Source organism: Ambystoma mexicanum, chromosome 4q, assembly GCF_040938575.1.
Source record: "Ambystoma mexicanum isolate Mex_15411 chromosome 4q, UKY_AmexF1_1, whole genome shotgun sequence".
In the NCBI taxonomy this organism is placed as follows: domain Eukaryota; kingdom Metazoa; phylum Chordata; class Amphibia; order Caudata; family Ambystomatidae; genus Ambystoma; species Ambystoma mexicanum.
The window spans coordinates 656,023,066-656,038,986 of record NC_090928.1 but is presented as its reverse complement, the minus strand read 5'-3'; the positions used below and the strand labels follow the sequence as shown (position 1 = coordinate 656,038,986).

Genomic DNA, 15,921 nt, shown 5'->3' with positions numbered 1-15,921 from the left:
GTCTGTCTGCTATCCAGGAATGGTGTGCCGCCAGTGACCTCTGCCTTAATGCCAGTAAGACTGAGATTCTACTCATCGGCACACCCACTCCCTCCTTCCCTGCAGCCCTCTGGCCAGCCTCTCTTGGCCCTCTTCCTGCTCCTACCTGCAAGGCAAAAAACCTCGGGGTCATCTTTGACTCCACACTCTCCTTCTCTCCTCATATATCTGACATCTCTAAGAAGTCACACTACCAGCTGCACCTCCTCAGAGGTATTCTTCCCTTCCTCTCCTTCCCCCAGAAGCTCACTGTCTCCCGAGCCCTGGTTCTCTCGAAGCTGGACTACTGTAACAACCTCTATCTAAATCTGCCTGCTTCCACTCTCCGCCCTCTGCAACTCATCCAGAACAGAACTGCGGGACTTGTCCTTGGCCTCAAGCCCAGGGACCGTATCTCTCAAGGACTGAAATCTCTACACTGGCTCCCAGTGGCTGCGAGGATTAAGTTCAAAACCCTCTGCATTGTCCACAAGGCCTTCTGTGGCCTGGGGCCTAAATACCTTCAGCTCTCTCTTCCTAAATATCTTCCTTCCCGAGCCCTTCGCTCATCCATCTCCAACTCCCTCAGGGTTAGCCGCTTCTCGAAGCAACAAGCTGGGGGTAGATCTCTCTCCGCGGCAGGGGCCTCCCTCTGGAACAGCCTTCCTGCCTCCCTGAAACTTGAGGAGAACCATCTCCGGTTCCGGAACCACTTCAAAACCTTCCTCTTTGCCTCTGCTTTCTCTCTCCCCTGCTAAATCCTTCACTGAAACTGCACTGAATCTGCAACTGGGCCACTCTGACCGACCTCGGTCCTGGGCCCAGCCACTCTCCACTGGCACTGCCTCCCTGGCAACCTCTGCACTGCGGGACTGTCTCTGTATCCCTACAGCCCCCCCTTCCCAGCACTTGTCTGCACTTACTTTGCACTTGCCACCAGCTGGCCCCATTTTATTTATTTTATTCTACTTACTTGTACTGCACTTCCCCTCCCCATCCCCTTGCACTTTTCCCTTCCCCCTACCCCTGCACTTGCGTGATCTGAATGACACCTGGCCTAGTAGGATCGTTGTCTTCCCCTTGTTTCCCCCCCCTCCCTGCCTCGTCGCGCCTTGAAACACTTGTGTATAGGCGCGTTACAAATGCCATATCATATAACATCCCTGCCCACAATCCTTGGAGCTCTGGCACCTGAGATATTGACCTAGGCCCACTTGCATTTATCAGACAATATCCTCAGGGTGATGTGGTGCTTCCCGGAAACATTCCACTTGTTCACGATATAGAGGAAAAGGGCTTCATTTTGGCCATCAGGTGCTGGGGAAGTAGAAATAGCCCATTGAGGCATCCACAAACTCCATCATCTCCTTCTGGACAAGCATTGTTCAGACAGGGACTCATCTCTTCTTACAGAACATGAGGCAGCTAAAGGGGTAAGCCGCTCAACCAACAGGCTTTTGCTAACCCAGTAATCAATGTTCCAAGGGACTTGCCCACCAGTTCCCTCTGACACAACGCCATAGCCAGTTGGGATCTGAACATAGTCCTTACTGCCCTGGAGCATAAACCTGTCAAGGCGATGTCATCAATTAATTTACATCTGGCCACTTGGAAGACTACCTTTCTATTGGCAATTACTTCAGCTCACCCTATCGGTAAACTCCAAACCTTGGCAATTGAGGAACCTTATTTTCAGTTTCACAGAGAGAAGGTAGTATTATGGGCACATCTTTTACCATGGCGGTCTTGGATTTTCAGACAAATCGATTTACGTAATTTCCCCAGATGAACAATCCAAATAAGATTTACATTTTGCATGGCTTAAATGTTCGTAGGGCCTTGAGGTTCTCGAGAGGACTAGGGCTCACAGGTCCTTATGGAAGATGTTTTGTCACCTTAGGTGGGGTACATCCTAGCAAACGGGTGACTAAAGCTATAATTGCGAGATGGATAGTTTTTTGCATCCCCCATGCATACAAAGTGCAGGGCAAGACACGCCCTCAAGGCCGGCATGCCAGTTTGACTATAGCAAAGAGTACAGTACTAGCTTTACAAGGACATGCACCTTATGAGGCCATATGCAAAGCAGCAACATGGGCTTTCTAACGTGGAGAAAGGTACTGAAGCGAAGGAGAGCGAGAGGCAGAGTTCAGGGCATGGTTGCGCTTATGCGCACATTGCCTGCTACCGCACTCTCTATTCTTAAAGGGGAGCACGCTTGGGCTTGCTATGGCTCAAGTCCTGTCACCCCTCCGCTGGAACTCCCATAAGTATGGAAGAAAGAGGACATAGGACTAGGAGTATAGTAGTCACTACGATGGGTAACTTATCTTTTCTTTTACACAAGAAGTAATACATGCCTTAAAAGGGTCTCTATGCCATAAACAACCTAGTGGGCAGTAATGTGCTGCATTCCTGCCTTTTAACTTATGTTGTCCTTTGATTGGCTGTTTAAGGATTCCGAGCTTTGGTTAAAGCATAAACCAGCAAAGTACTATTTTCTTGCAAATGTTTGTATTTATTGTAAAGAAAAGCCACTGTTGTCATTTCAAATAATGTTAATGTTTGTTTTGATTATAGTCCAAACTGATGAAACTGCTGCAGAGATTGCCTTGTAGTGTGGTCAGACGATTACATCGTGAACGTTACAAGAAGTTAACATGGCTGACACCAATACCAGACAGTCATAAACTCACTGATCAAGACGTGACCGACTTTGTGCAGAGCATTATTCAGCCAGTTCTTTTGGCTATGTTCAGCAAAATTGGAAGCCTGGAGGCAGCCCAGGCCTTGCAGAATCTTGCACTGATCCGTCCTGAATTGGTAATCCCACCAGTACTTGAAAGGTAAGTTCTAATGTAATGTTAAAGTAGCTGTTGTACGTTTCATTTTTTATTTCTTGAAAGATACTTTTTGTGATGTTTCAGGGATCAGAATAGATGATTCTCTTGTGTGCTTCCCTTTGCACACCTTTGACAATCTTTCAGAAATCATGCTAAGTATGCAGCATCAGAAGAGACCAGCTTTAAATGTGTAGCCTTCGAATGGATTGTGTCCTCCCACGTATTCCTCATCTTAGAAATTTTTCACCAGAGGGCGCTGTGTTCGATGCCGTGTACTTTGGTCCCTCGAAGGCCGCCGTCGAGCGTCGACCTCATCGGTCATTTAAAGAGCTTGCGCTGCGCCCGTTGGTTCAGTTCAGTTTTTCCAAGCTTCTGCTTCGTGTACCGAAACTGCGCATCAGTTTTTCTCATCGAGAAATGTCTTATTCCTCAACCCTGACAACATCCAAGACGGGTTTTAAAAAGTGTCTCAAATGCAGAAGAAAGATGTCCATTACGGATCCTCACCGCAGCTGTCATTGGTGCCTTAGTCCTGATCACTGAGTCGACGAGTGCGGGTCGTGTCAGGCGATGTCGAACAAGGCTCTTAAGGAACGCCAAGGTAAGCTAGCGTTAGGGGAAGTGTCTTTCATGTCTGCAAAAAGGCTAAAAGACTTGAGAGAATCGAGAACTAAATCTCGTCATGAGTCGAGGCGATCGAGGTCGAAAAGTCGCTTGTGGAAGTCCTCTTCTCTTCGTTGAAAAAATCAAAAAAGCGACGTCATAGATCTTCGACCTCTTCTTTCTCGACCGAAGGTTATTCTCTTTTCCTTTGAAACATGATTCCCCAAAGAAATGGGAGGCCTTTTGGGCTTCAATGCTAAACATTTTTGAGTAGGCAGCCCCGACCCCCTCAAAGTTGCGTGAAGAGCATACCCCTGTCCACTCTAAAGGTGACAGAGGGAAATCCAAAACGTCTCACGCTAAATCTGACAAAGTCGAGGGCGTCCTCGGACAATGATTCTCCAGCGCTTCATGAGACTATACAGAAACCTTCGGTGCATAAATCGAGGTTGCCTGAGGACAAAAAGGCGTCCTCATTGTCGAAGACAGCTATCGTCTCGACGTGTCCGACGACGCCATGGAAACCAAAAATGGTGCTGATGCCTTCGGCCTCGGCATCGAAGCCTTGCTCGACATCGAAGCCCTCCTCGATAACTTCAGGGATTCCTCCGAGTGTGTCGAAGCCGGTGTCTATTCCGTCGACGCCTTTGTCTGGGAAATCTTTCATACCGGTTCCCAAGACACCTATGGCTAAGGCTAGGTCTGTTCCACCTTAATCAGAAAAAAATGTCCACCCTCAGCCCAGGCAAGAATATTTTTAATCTGTCAGCTATTTTTGAGGAACCAACCTTTGATGAGGAAATTACATCAGCTGGTGTTCGATTTGGGATGAGAGAAGTCCCGGAGGAACTGATAGATACTAATTCAAAAATGTCAGACCTTTATGACTGCCTACAATCGGTCAGTGGCCTAGTTACCTCACCTGTGGTAGATTGTGAAAGGCCTGACCCCACAGACCATGCTGAACTGGGGTATAGGAACCTCATGGGAAGAGTGATAGATTTTATGGGGTGGAAGTCGGTGTCCCCAAGATATGACCAGGACGACTTAACAGATATTATTGATGAAGGACCTCAGAAAGACCCAGTCCTTCCCTTCCATAAAGCTCTTAAAAAGAGTTATGACAAATTGGGAGACACCTGAATCTCTACAAGCTGTAAATCAGAAATTTGTAGGAAAGTATAGACCTGCTCCCTCGGATCCAGAATATTTATCTAAGCACTCTTCGCCTGAAAGCTTGTTGATTCAAGCTGCGACTGCGAACAGTCAGTCAGTTTATCTCTCTATGCCCCCTGACAGGGATGACAAAAAGATTGATGCCTGGGCAAGGAAGGCTTTTACTGCTGGTAGTATGGCCCTTAAATCTACTAATGTGATTTGTACATTAGTTAGGTTCACTTACACCCTGTGGAACTGTTTAGATGCAGGGGCTGATCACATCCTGGAGGGTGAGGAGCGGGATGGTTTTCTGGTGATAATAAAGGATGGGAAGGAAGCTATGGAGGAGTGCCTCCAGTCCGGACTGCATACTGCAGAGTATAAGCAGATCCATGGCATCTAGCGCAGTCTTGCGTAGATTCGCATAGCTAAGAAAAGCTGGTTTTGCATCTGATGTACAATCCAGATTACTTAATATGCCCTTTGACGGCTTGAGGTTGTTTGGCAGCAAGGTGGACGAGAGCTTGGAGAAGCTGCAGACCTCGAAAGCGGCAGCAAAATCACTCCGGGCCGCTGTAAGGCAACCTCAGCAGCACTCTTACGCAGCGTCATCTTCCTGGAAGAGTCACCCTTTTCGCTTCGATTCCTCTTTTGGAAAAGGGAGAGGGCAGGCCAATCAGAGGGGACAACAAAGAAAACCCTTTCGTGGTGGAAAATGGAGAGGTACTAAATCAGCCACAGCAGTGGCTACTACCTCCTCAGCCACTGCTGCAGCCGCTGCAAAGCCACTTTGAGGCCTTAATCCACAAGACCCCGGTGGGAGGCAGAATCATTGAGTATCTGGACGAATGGCGGGGCATTACGTCGGATGCCTGGGCACTAGAGATAGTGACCCATGGTTACTGTCTTCGTTTTCATCAAAGGCCTAAAGATCATCCACCGGGAGCCATCTATGTAAACATTCCAGACCTGCTCCTTGTGCAGGAGATTTTAACCCTGCTAGAGAAAGGTGCTATAGAACATGTACCTGTAGCGGAGAGGAACAAGGGTTGGCACTCCTCGTATTTTCTCATTCCCAAAAAGGAGGGAGGATTGAGACCCATCTTGGACTTGAGAAATTTGAACAAATTCCTCAGGAAGGACAAGTTCAAGATGGTGACCCTTTCTCAGATCCTTCAGGCTCTTCAGCTTCAGGACTGGCTGGTTTCATTGGACCTTCACGATGCTTACTTTCATGGGCCAATCCATCTCAAACACACAAAGTACCCGAGGTTCTCAATTGGCGGATCCCACTATCCGTTTCGAGTTCTGCCATTTGGGCTGACATCTGCCCCGAGGGTCTTCACCAAACTAATGGCGGTAGTGGCAGCGAGTCTCAGGAGGGAGGGGATTCACATCTACCCTTACCTGGAGGATTGGCTAATCAGGGCAAGTTCACTCGAACTGACCCAGGGACATCTGGCCATGACCTGTCACTTCCTTCATAAATTGGGCTTCTCCCTCAATTACAAGAAGTTGCAAATGATTCCGAGCCAAAGACTCCAATTCATCGGAGCGGTCCTGGACACCACCTTGGGGAAAGCCTCGCCTCCCGAGGAAAGAGCTCACCACATTCTGCAGATGGTAACAAAATGTCAGAATGCCCAACATCTACCGGCGTTCGACTATCTAAGGTTGCTAGGCCTCATGGCATCCTGCATTTTTCTGGTGCCAGAGCTCGACTGAGGATGAGATCCCTTCAATGGGCCCTCAGGATTCAATGGTCCCAGTTTTCAGGGGAGATGTCAGATCTTCTACAAGTCCCGTCAAATGTGGCTCAAGATCTCCGATGGGCTCACAAGGAAAATATCCTCAGAGGGGAACCTTTTTGGCAACCATGGCTGGAGATCACAGTAGTGACGGACGCCTCACTCACAGGGTGGGGAGCCCTCACCAACAATCTGATAATCAGCGGTCGTTGGTCTCCATCGGAGTCCAAACTACACATCAACCATTTGGAGCTTACGGCAATCAGACTAGCGCTGAAGGCCTTTCTGCCCTCTGTACAGGGAAAGAATGTCCTGATAATGACGGACAACACAGTGGCCAAGTGGACAAACGAGGAGGCGTAGGATCACTCCCCCTTTGCAGAGAGGAATTGCAGCTCTGGTTCTGGGCAATGCAAGAAGGGATCTCTGTCGGCAGTTCACCTAGCTGGAGAGCTGAACACGGCGGTGGACGCTCTGAGCAGACAGAACAGTCTCCCACGAGTGGGAGCTAGCTCAGGAAGTCCTTCAAGAGATCTTCGCCCTTTGGGGAACCCCTCAAGTGGATCTGTTCGTGACCGGGGCCAACCGGAAATGCGATCTGTATTGCTCAAGGGAATTTCCCCTCAGAGGAGCTCTAGGAGACGCGTTCGTAGTGGACTGGGTATATATACTCCTTTATGCGTTTCCTCCAGTCCCCGTGATTCCTCATGTAATCAGGAGGTTGAGAAAGTTCAGGCGAACCATGATCCTAATTGCCCCGGACTGGGCCAGGAGGACGTGGTACCCAGACCTTCTGGACATGTCCATCTGCCCTCCAATACGTCTTCCACAAAGAGAGGATCTTCTCTCGCAAGAGGAAGGTCGGGTTCTCCATCTACAGGTCAAGACACTCAACCTTCACGTCTGGCTTCTGAGGGGTTGAGATATAAGGATTGGCACCTCCCGGATGACGTTATGGAGATTTTGCTTTTGGCCAGAAGGCCAGCAACAAAATCCATATACCGGTGTCATTGGAAGAAATTCAGTAACTGGTGCAGGTGTGCCCCTTTTGAGCCTTTACATTCTTGTCCTTTAAGGCTCTTAACTTTAAAAACGGTTCTACTAGTGGCTCTAACTTCAGCCCGCAGGGTGAGTGAGTTGCAGGCGCTCTCTTGCAAGCCTCCTCGCATGGTTTTCCACAAGGATAAAGTTGTTTTAAAGGTCAAGCCTTTTTTCCTACCTATAATAGTTTGATTTCCATCTGTCAGAGAAAATCACTTTACCATCCTTTTATCCTCCTCCGCACGCTAGTAAAGCGGAGGAAAGATCCCACAGACTAGACCCTAAAAGGGCTCTCAGTTTCTACATATCTAGACTGGAAAGATTTAGACAAACAGGCCAGTTGTTTGTCGGTTATACTGGACACAAATTGGGCCTTGGTATGTCCAAGCAAACTATATCCAGATGGATTATCCTAGCAATATCGGAATGTTACAAATTGGCTGGGAAGGAGTTTCCAGATGGTTTAAGGGCTCATTCAACCAGGGGCATAGCAACTTCCACTGCTCTTCAGAGGGGTGTCCCGGTGCAAGACATTTGTTCTGCGGCCACTTGGTCATCAATGCACACTTTTACAAAACATTGTTTAGACACCACTTCTTACCAAGGAGGCCTTTTTGCAAAAGCCGTCCATCATTCTGTGCATAATTGAAGAAAAATGGCACTCCCTCCTCCTCTAAATTACAACTGCTATGGGAGTCTATCTAAGATGTGGAATACGTGGGAGGACACAAAACATTAGAAGAACAAGATACTTACCAACTGTAACGTTCTCTCGACTGGATGTTCCTCTCACGTATTCCTCATCGACCCTCCCAACCTACCCCTCCGTACAGTTCTTACGCTTGTTGCACTTGTACTTCCTTAAGAGCTTGACATCTTCCGACACAAAATACAACTGATGCGACCATTAACATCGAAAAAACAGAACTGAACGAATGGGCGCGGCTCGAGCCCTTTATACAACGGATGACGTTGATTCTCGACGGCGGCCTTCGAGGGACCAAGCTACGCGGCCTCGAACACAGCGCCCTCTGGCAAAAAAAATCCCAAAAGAAGCAGCAAGCTTGCGAATATATTTAAGATGAGGAATACGTGGGAGGAACATCCAGTCGAAAGAACGTTACAGTAACTTGTTCTTCTAACAATGTGAGTTTATTTTATGTGTGAGACTGGTCTGACGTCACACTTCAGTCTGCCTCTGCTTCCTACTCAATTGTTTTGGAAGTGAAGTACCTAAAATGGTAGTATTACTGGCACTGGTGAACTCTGCTCTGGGTTCAGCAATCCCTTTTATAACTAAGTGCTGCGTCAACGATACTTGGTCCACCGTAAGCGAATGCTTGCACTATGAAACAACTTACACCTCTGATTCTTTTGTCTAGAGTCGGATAGCCGCATATGTGTAAAATGTTGTAATGTTTAGTGCAATGGTACACATTCCTGTTCTTGCTGCTCATGGCCCACCTCCTTATCTAATGTCATTCTGAAAGGAATTTTTTGGTCACGTGCAGCATGGGCTCCAACAAAGGAGAGTGGACTGTAGAAACTGCACACAAGTCTCATAGAGAGGCGCATGCCATTAGATCACAGGATTTACATTTTTGCAAAATGTTAATGAAAATGCAATTTGTGAACATTAATAAAAGTGCCCACCACCCAAATAAAGTGGTGAGGAACGGTCAATGTGTAGGGTAGTGTAGGTTGTAGGGGCCAGTGTGAAATAATGTGGGGTGTATGTTGGCATTGCAGAGACCCATAGTTTGATTCTGGACATGCATTGGAGGGACAGGGCCTCCATGTCCTTGTCCTGTATCCCCTTATGTGTGTTGTTTTCTGTACAGGAGTCCAGTTGGGACTCCTGGCAGTACAGCTCTTCCTCTTACTTTTGGTCATGGTGAACAGAGACTCTCGGTATACCCTTATGGCACCCATGGCTGGGGGTACAACCTTGTACCCCTAGTGTATATTTTTGGGCACCTGTGTGTTGCCCACAGAGCAGGGTATGGGCTGGTGGCAGCTCCATGCTGAATTTGACAGGTGCTCTGAGTATCCTCCATTTTTGGATATCCAGGCCGTGCCATAGGAACCAGTGGATTTCTGATAGAAGGCAATATAGCCCCTGTGGCCTCTTGGTTTCTATTGCCTGTTACCTTATTTTCCCAATGTCCTGGGAAGCCCTGACTCTGTCCCATCCCCTGACTGGCTGTTGGGTGGAAGAACCATATATTGTATTGTGGGGGGGAAGTCTAAGCCAGACTGGCTGTCGCCTTCCCAGTGACTGTATGTTGTGCTTACACTCTTGGGGTGGGACCTGTGTGAATAGAGTCAGCGACCAACATGGATTCTATGTTAAGGGTGTCTGGTTTCTGCGTGTGTGACACAATGAATGAGACAGCCCTGCCTGAAACTGACATGGATGCAGTGTTGTATGCTGAAAGGCTGGGTGCTTGCCCCAATCGGAATTTCTTATGGTCGTCTGGGTGGAAGTGAATATCCTGAATGCCTGTGAGTCTGATTGGCTGCGTGCCTGCATCAATGACCTTGTATGTGATTGGCTGAATGAGCCTGGCTCAGCCAGAGTGAATGAGGGACAGATGTGTATATCTGGGGGAACTCTCACTTTCCAATTTGTTCAGAAGTTGAAGTTGAAACTTGTAGCTGCTTATCCTTGAAGCCCAGCTGGAAGAATTGCTCCTGCTTTCCTTCGACAAAATCTAAAAGCTGTCGAGCCTGTCAAGGATTTATCCGAGAGATGACCTGGCTAGGAGACCTCTCCCCGAGCTACGAGGGAATATCGTGCAAAAGCTGATCTTCATCGAGATAGAGTGGAAGCCAGTTCCTAATCGCTGTCGACCGGAGAAGGGGTCCACTGAGAATCTTGAAGTAAAGCACCAGGACCTCGAGGCCATCGAAGTCCATTGCTGTCGACCAGGGTTCGGAGGATTTCCGTAACAGTTGCAAGCTAGTTGTGTTGCCCAGAAGCGGGGACAGCTTGACGCTGTGCTGCTAGACGACCAGAGCCGCAACGCTCCATCTTTGTCTGAGAACATTTGAACAAAGTGCTCCCTTGCCATCATTGTTGACCGCTTTGTCCTGCCGGAGAAAATGGAGGTCGTCGGCTACCGAGGAAAGTCCGCCGGTGGGTTTCCCGCCACCAGAAACCAACAAAGACGCTGACAAATTGAAGATCCAAAGTCCAGCCTGTGGTAGGGTCCCGATTGCCGAAGCTATCCCGGGGTGCGTGCTGCAGTACAGACAGGCCAGAGGACTGCCGAAGCATCTCCCGACGCCCGCTGCTGGCGCTATATCCATCAACGAGTCATCTTTGCGGCACTGACCTCTGCAACGATGCGGACAGCACACCTCATCTTCACATGACTTCCATGATCGATTGTCGAAGAGCACTGCGAAGGTCAAAGCTGCAACTGTTAGGCAGAAACCTGTGCAGTTCCCTCTGGGACCACTGCAAAAGATTTAAGGTTACAGGTGTTTGGCAGTAAACCCACTTAGTAGCACACAGATTCACGTGGTAGCTGTGGCTGAGCAGTCAGACTTCCCTCAAGAAGAGTTAGGCAGTATACACAATAGGTCAAAAGAACACAGTAGAACAAGTAAACGCGGACCAGGGCTTGGTGTAAAAGAGATATACTTATTTATTTAAAACCACATCTAGAAAAACACACAGGCACTAATAGTAAGCAATTCAAAAACATGGTCACTAAAAGATATACACTCCCTTAGAAGAATATTAGACAAGTCTTAAGTAAAGCCCCACTTATTTCCAAACAGCAGTGAGCGCTTAACGTAGATGGCACTCTAATAATTCGTTTTAAAAGGGAGAGAAAAGCATAGAATAAATTGACAGATCCCAACACTTTCACGAACAAAACAAGAGAGGAAGGCAAAGTAAAACCGTGAAGTTAGAGTTCAGTAGGCTGAATCCACTTTAAGAGGATCAAACGAAATGTGTCCAAGGTCACACGATTGCAGTGCACAAAAGTCTTGAAAAGGTTCAAAAAGAGTTGGACCAAAGAAAGGGACCAGTTAGGAGGTCAAGGCGGCCAGCCCAGTCCAGAAGGTTAAGGGGTTATTATTACCTTGTAGCAATCTTTAGAAAGGGAAGCCTGGCGGACACGGTACCTTAAAGTGGTGAGAATACTCCAGCGAGGGCAGTTGTTCCTGGCAGCGGATGCAAGTCGGTGCTTCGTCCGGGGGAAGAGAGGATCTCGTTGGGGAGGAAGACTGGAGTCCGTTGTACTGCCAGGGAATAAACCAGCCGCAGAGTTTCTCAGGTAAAAGGAGCGGTCCTTTGATTTGCGGTCCAGTGGTAAGTGGCTATCCGGTTGCCGGGGTGCTTGGCACGGGCAGTTCGACCACAAGCCGGTCTGGGGTGCGAAGAGAAGAAGGTAAAATGGTTGTGCCCACCAGTCAGGGGAAGAAGCCTCTCCAGCCGGGAGATCTTCTCTGTCGTCAGGAAGTGGTGAGTCTGTTCCGCAGGGCTCCACCGGTGGTGTCGTCGTGGTAGGTCGGCTCAGCATCTCCCTTGTCGGATTCTCAGATCCTGTGGCGACTTCTGAAGTTCCAGTCCCCAAAGCCCTGCTTTTATGCAGCACACCCCCATTCACTCAGCCTAGCTGTCAATCAAACATGCTAAGTGGTGAGCCGGCCGGCTCACCACTTCGGCCAATCACACAAGAGTGCGACTTGAGTTACCAAGGTAACTCAGTCCAGGGTGCCTTAACCCCCTCCCACACATCCTGTGGTACCCAGACAGAGTGGCACCACTTTTGGAGGCTTCTGTGGAGAAGCCTGCCAAAAAGTGGAACAAAGGGCTCGACTTGGGTTGGAGTCACAGAAGAGAACACAAACACCATTTTAGAATCGAGTCCTGGCAAAAAATACCAACGGGCGAATTAATATTAAATAAATAAACCGGCGGTATGTTCGAGGCTGTGAGAATTAAATCATTAAAGTTGGTAGCCTCGGACAATGGGAAAATCCCATAGGGATATATTCGCGGTCGAATATAAAAAGTAGTATCCACTGCCACCAGCCAAAACTCGATCAGGGGGGACGGAGACGTGCCCCCTCGACTAACAGACCCCAGGGCAATCGAATTGCCCCGACCAGTACGTCCACAATATGATGGTTTGTACTGGTTTCTGTTAATAATTTGGGACTAGTAAAGCCAATGGTGACTTTACATGCCATGGGAGACAGTAGTCAGTCCCAGGGTATGGAGTCTATGGTGGGGTGTCACTATGACACCCCTGTGTCACTGCACGGAGGGTGCTTTGTAACACACATAGTAAAAACACATGAGACCCTATGGAGTAAAGGACCCCAGAGCCCATAAACACATTAACAGTCTAAGGAACACCATACATCATGTCCAAGAGTGGGAGAAAGAGTCTCACTCTTGGCAGGAGAAAAAACAAACTCCAGAAATCCAGCAAAGCTGCTGGGGGACTCACTAGGTTAGGAAATTCAGCCTAAAGAGAGAATTCTCCCTAACAGCAACCTCGACGCAAGTGATCACTGTTCTTCGAGGATCTCGATGCCCTGTGGCTCCTGCTTTAAAGGGAGTCTTATCTCGAGGATCCATCAATGAGCCATCTAAGAAGCTCATCTATCTCGGGTACATTGGGGTGGTTGAACGTTTTGACCAGGAAACAAGACTATTTAAATGTTAATGGACTGGGCTTGTTTATACTCTTTATTACAGGTTGCCCATGTGGGGGGGGGGTCCTCACTCAGAACCGCATCTAGTTAGGTGAAGAAAGCATTCTTCCATTGTTTAACCTAACTTGCCTTCCTTCCTATTATCTATGCTGTTACACATTGCTGCATGTTTATATGCCATTATAACTGTCAGCAGTTGATGCACTTTAAAGGAATCAATAGCTAAGAATGGTACCACATAGACATTGTATATATTTGCAATATTAGAATTGCCAGAGTACAAAGTGTTATGAATTGATGTATATATCTTGAACCTTATTTTTATATAAAGAACTGTGTTGGCACATAACATAGTGTGTGGACATGCCTTGGTGGGGGCTTGGGGACTACAATGTACTTAAGAACCAGCTCGCATCACCTCCAGAAAGCATAAACCTTGGTTGCTCGTCCACGTCTACCATATAGAGAACCTTGGCTGGGGTGCTCTGCTGCAGGAGTACATATACCTCCCCCCAGTCTTTACACCAGGCTTAAAGAAAAAAGGTGAATTTGGGAATGTGCAACTTGGAGAACTGTCATTCACATATTAAGCATTGATCTCTCTCACAGTTCGCCAAAGTTAGGGTAGATCCATTCAAAGCGAGAGAGATCTGTTTCTCCTAATAGAGCTTTGCAAATTCTAATTTTGAGGTGGGACATCCAGTCATTAGACAAGCTGGAACAGCCAAACTTTCTGTTCAGGCTTTTAGTGAAGCAAACACAATATTTGGTATCATTGTATTATGCATTAGCCACCACGCTTTAATCAGCTTTTTCTAGTTTATAAAATACCATCGAAACCAGCATAAAATAGCATATTGGGCAAATGAAAAGGAAAAGCAGACAAAGAGGTACAACCCAAATGAAAACATTTTAATTTACGAGGTTAGAGAAATAAGGAGTGACTTTTAAGGTGGCCTTTTAACACAACTGTTAATCCTACTGCGGCCCATTGGCGGGAATTCGTGAATCTGCATTATCAGATCTGAGGTTATAAAAGGGAAACATATCGTAGGGCTTGTGGAACTCATGATCTTGTTCTCCGACATAGGCTATGAAAGGGTACCAATTGTAAAGTATTTAGGGTAGCTGTTAGACAGGGTCGCTGTGATCTTTTACGTTGATTATCTCACAAATTTGTATACACCAACAGGCTATAGGAGGCCCTTTTGGGGTTTTCCAGAATTGTGCTACGGCCAGTTGTGCAGCATTCAATAGTTGAGTAAGCAGGTCTGCTCTCTTCCCTGTTCCTCGGTTATGGCCCACCTTATCATTGCCCCCCAAGCATACAGCAAGGGGAAGCTCCATTCCAGTGGGTTCTCTCATTTTAGCCTAGATTTCTTTCCAGTACAGCTGGCTAGTCGGCAGAGGCACCATGTATGACCCATGTCTCCCACCCCACCTCAACCTCTCTGGCACAAATCTCTGAACATTTGTGTTGGCATAGTCATTTGGGCTGCTTGCCCATCTCAAACTACTCGTGGTCATCCCACCGATTGGTTTCATGTTCTCAGACCTTAGTTTATCTCCACTTTGGTACGCTGTTTCCCCAGCGTCTGATACTCTAGCTCAGAGTCAATCTGAATTCAGTGGCTCTCGCTCCACCTTCTACTTGCGTTACGCTACCAGGGGGCCTCCACTGCTGTTGTATGATTCTCTCTCTAATTCCAGTATGTTCTCCTCCTTTAAATGTCCCCGTCACACTGAAGTCGGGGTTTGTCCTTAAAGAAACAACTTTTGTCCGATACTCATGATGCGTGTTAACGTCGTCTTCAGCCCAGTCTTGGTTTGTATGGCTATTAAGCATCTCAAACATTCCCATGTAGGCCATAATGGGGAATGGGTTAGGGTGTTCCTTAGAGGGAAATGAGTCCTTGTCCCTTAAGGGGAGTGTCACCCAGTGAGGTCCTACTTGCCCAGACCCCTAGGGAGGGTCTTGCGGAGTGGGCCCACCTCCCTAGCCTCAAAGGGGGAGAAGGGCCAAATTCATTTGAATAGGCACACCCAGGGCCCCTTGTCGTAGCTCTTGCAAGAATCTTTTGTTGCATATAAACTGGAAAATCAAACTTTTTGGAACATGGTCATCTTGACCGCTGCAATGCGACCTAGCCATGATATCCCCTGTATCTCTCACCTACTTTAGTTTTCCTTGCTCCTGGCCCTTAACAGTAGGAGGTTTTCCTGAAGCCGATCATCACTTTTGCCCATGATTTTTACCCCCAGACAGTCGAGGGAAATGTCTGACCTCTTAAAAGGGAATTCATCCTGCAACAAGTTTATCTTCCCAGGGTCCAGCGTAATATTCAGAGCCATGGATTTGGACATGTTAATTCTAAATGCAGAGATTTTTTCAAAATCTTTCAGCGTGACATCCAATGCAGGTAGAGAAGAGCCCGGATGTTCGAAGAAGAGGAGTAAATCATTTGCATGGAGTGCGATTTTATGTTCCTCACCTGAGGAAGGGATGCCCTTAATTCAGCCATTATTTAGTATGTGCTGGGTTGAAGGCTCAATCGCTAGAGCAAATATCAGTGTGGATAAGGGTTTAAGACGTTTTTCACGCATTTAAAGGTTTGCATGAACCAAAAGATCTAAAAATGCTACCACCAAAGGTTCGAACACCAAAAGTTCGAACCTTTGATGGCAGCATTGAAAAAAAACCAGGGGCTGCGGGCGTGTCCCTCGCATCGAACCACTCACTATACTTTATGGTATAGTGAGCGGGGGCTGCAGGGGGACCCCCCGCAGCCTTCTGTTACCAAAAAAAAGAAAAGAAAAGGACCCTGCAG

General features: G+C 47.6%; 1 protein-coding gene across 3 annotated transcripts in view; it reads left to right on the top strand.

Moving 5' to 3' along the window:
* Positions 1-15,921, top strand: part of PSME4 (proteasome activator subunit 4) — a 3,386,216-nt gene that overhangs the window by 737,543 nt on the left and 2,632,752 nt on the right. For all 3 annotated transcript variants that reach the window (XM_069608231.1, XM_069608232.1, XM_069608230.1), the window contains one exon: positions 2,599-2,864. In XM_069608231.1, the coding sequence (XP_069464332.1) occupies positions 2,599-2,864 (266 nt within the window). The remainder of the gene's footprint in view (positions 1-2,598; positions 2,865-15,921) is intronic.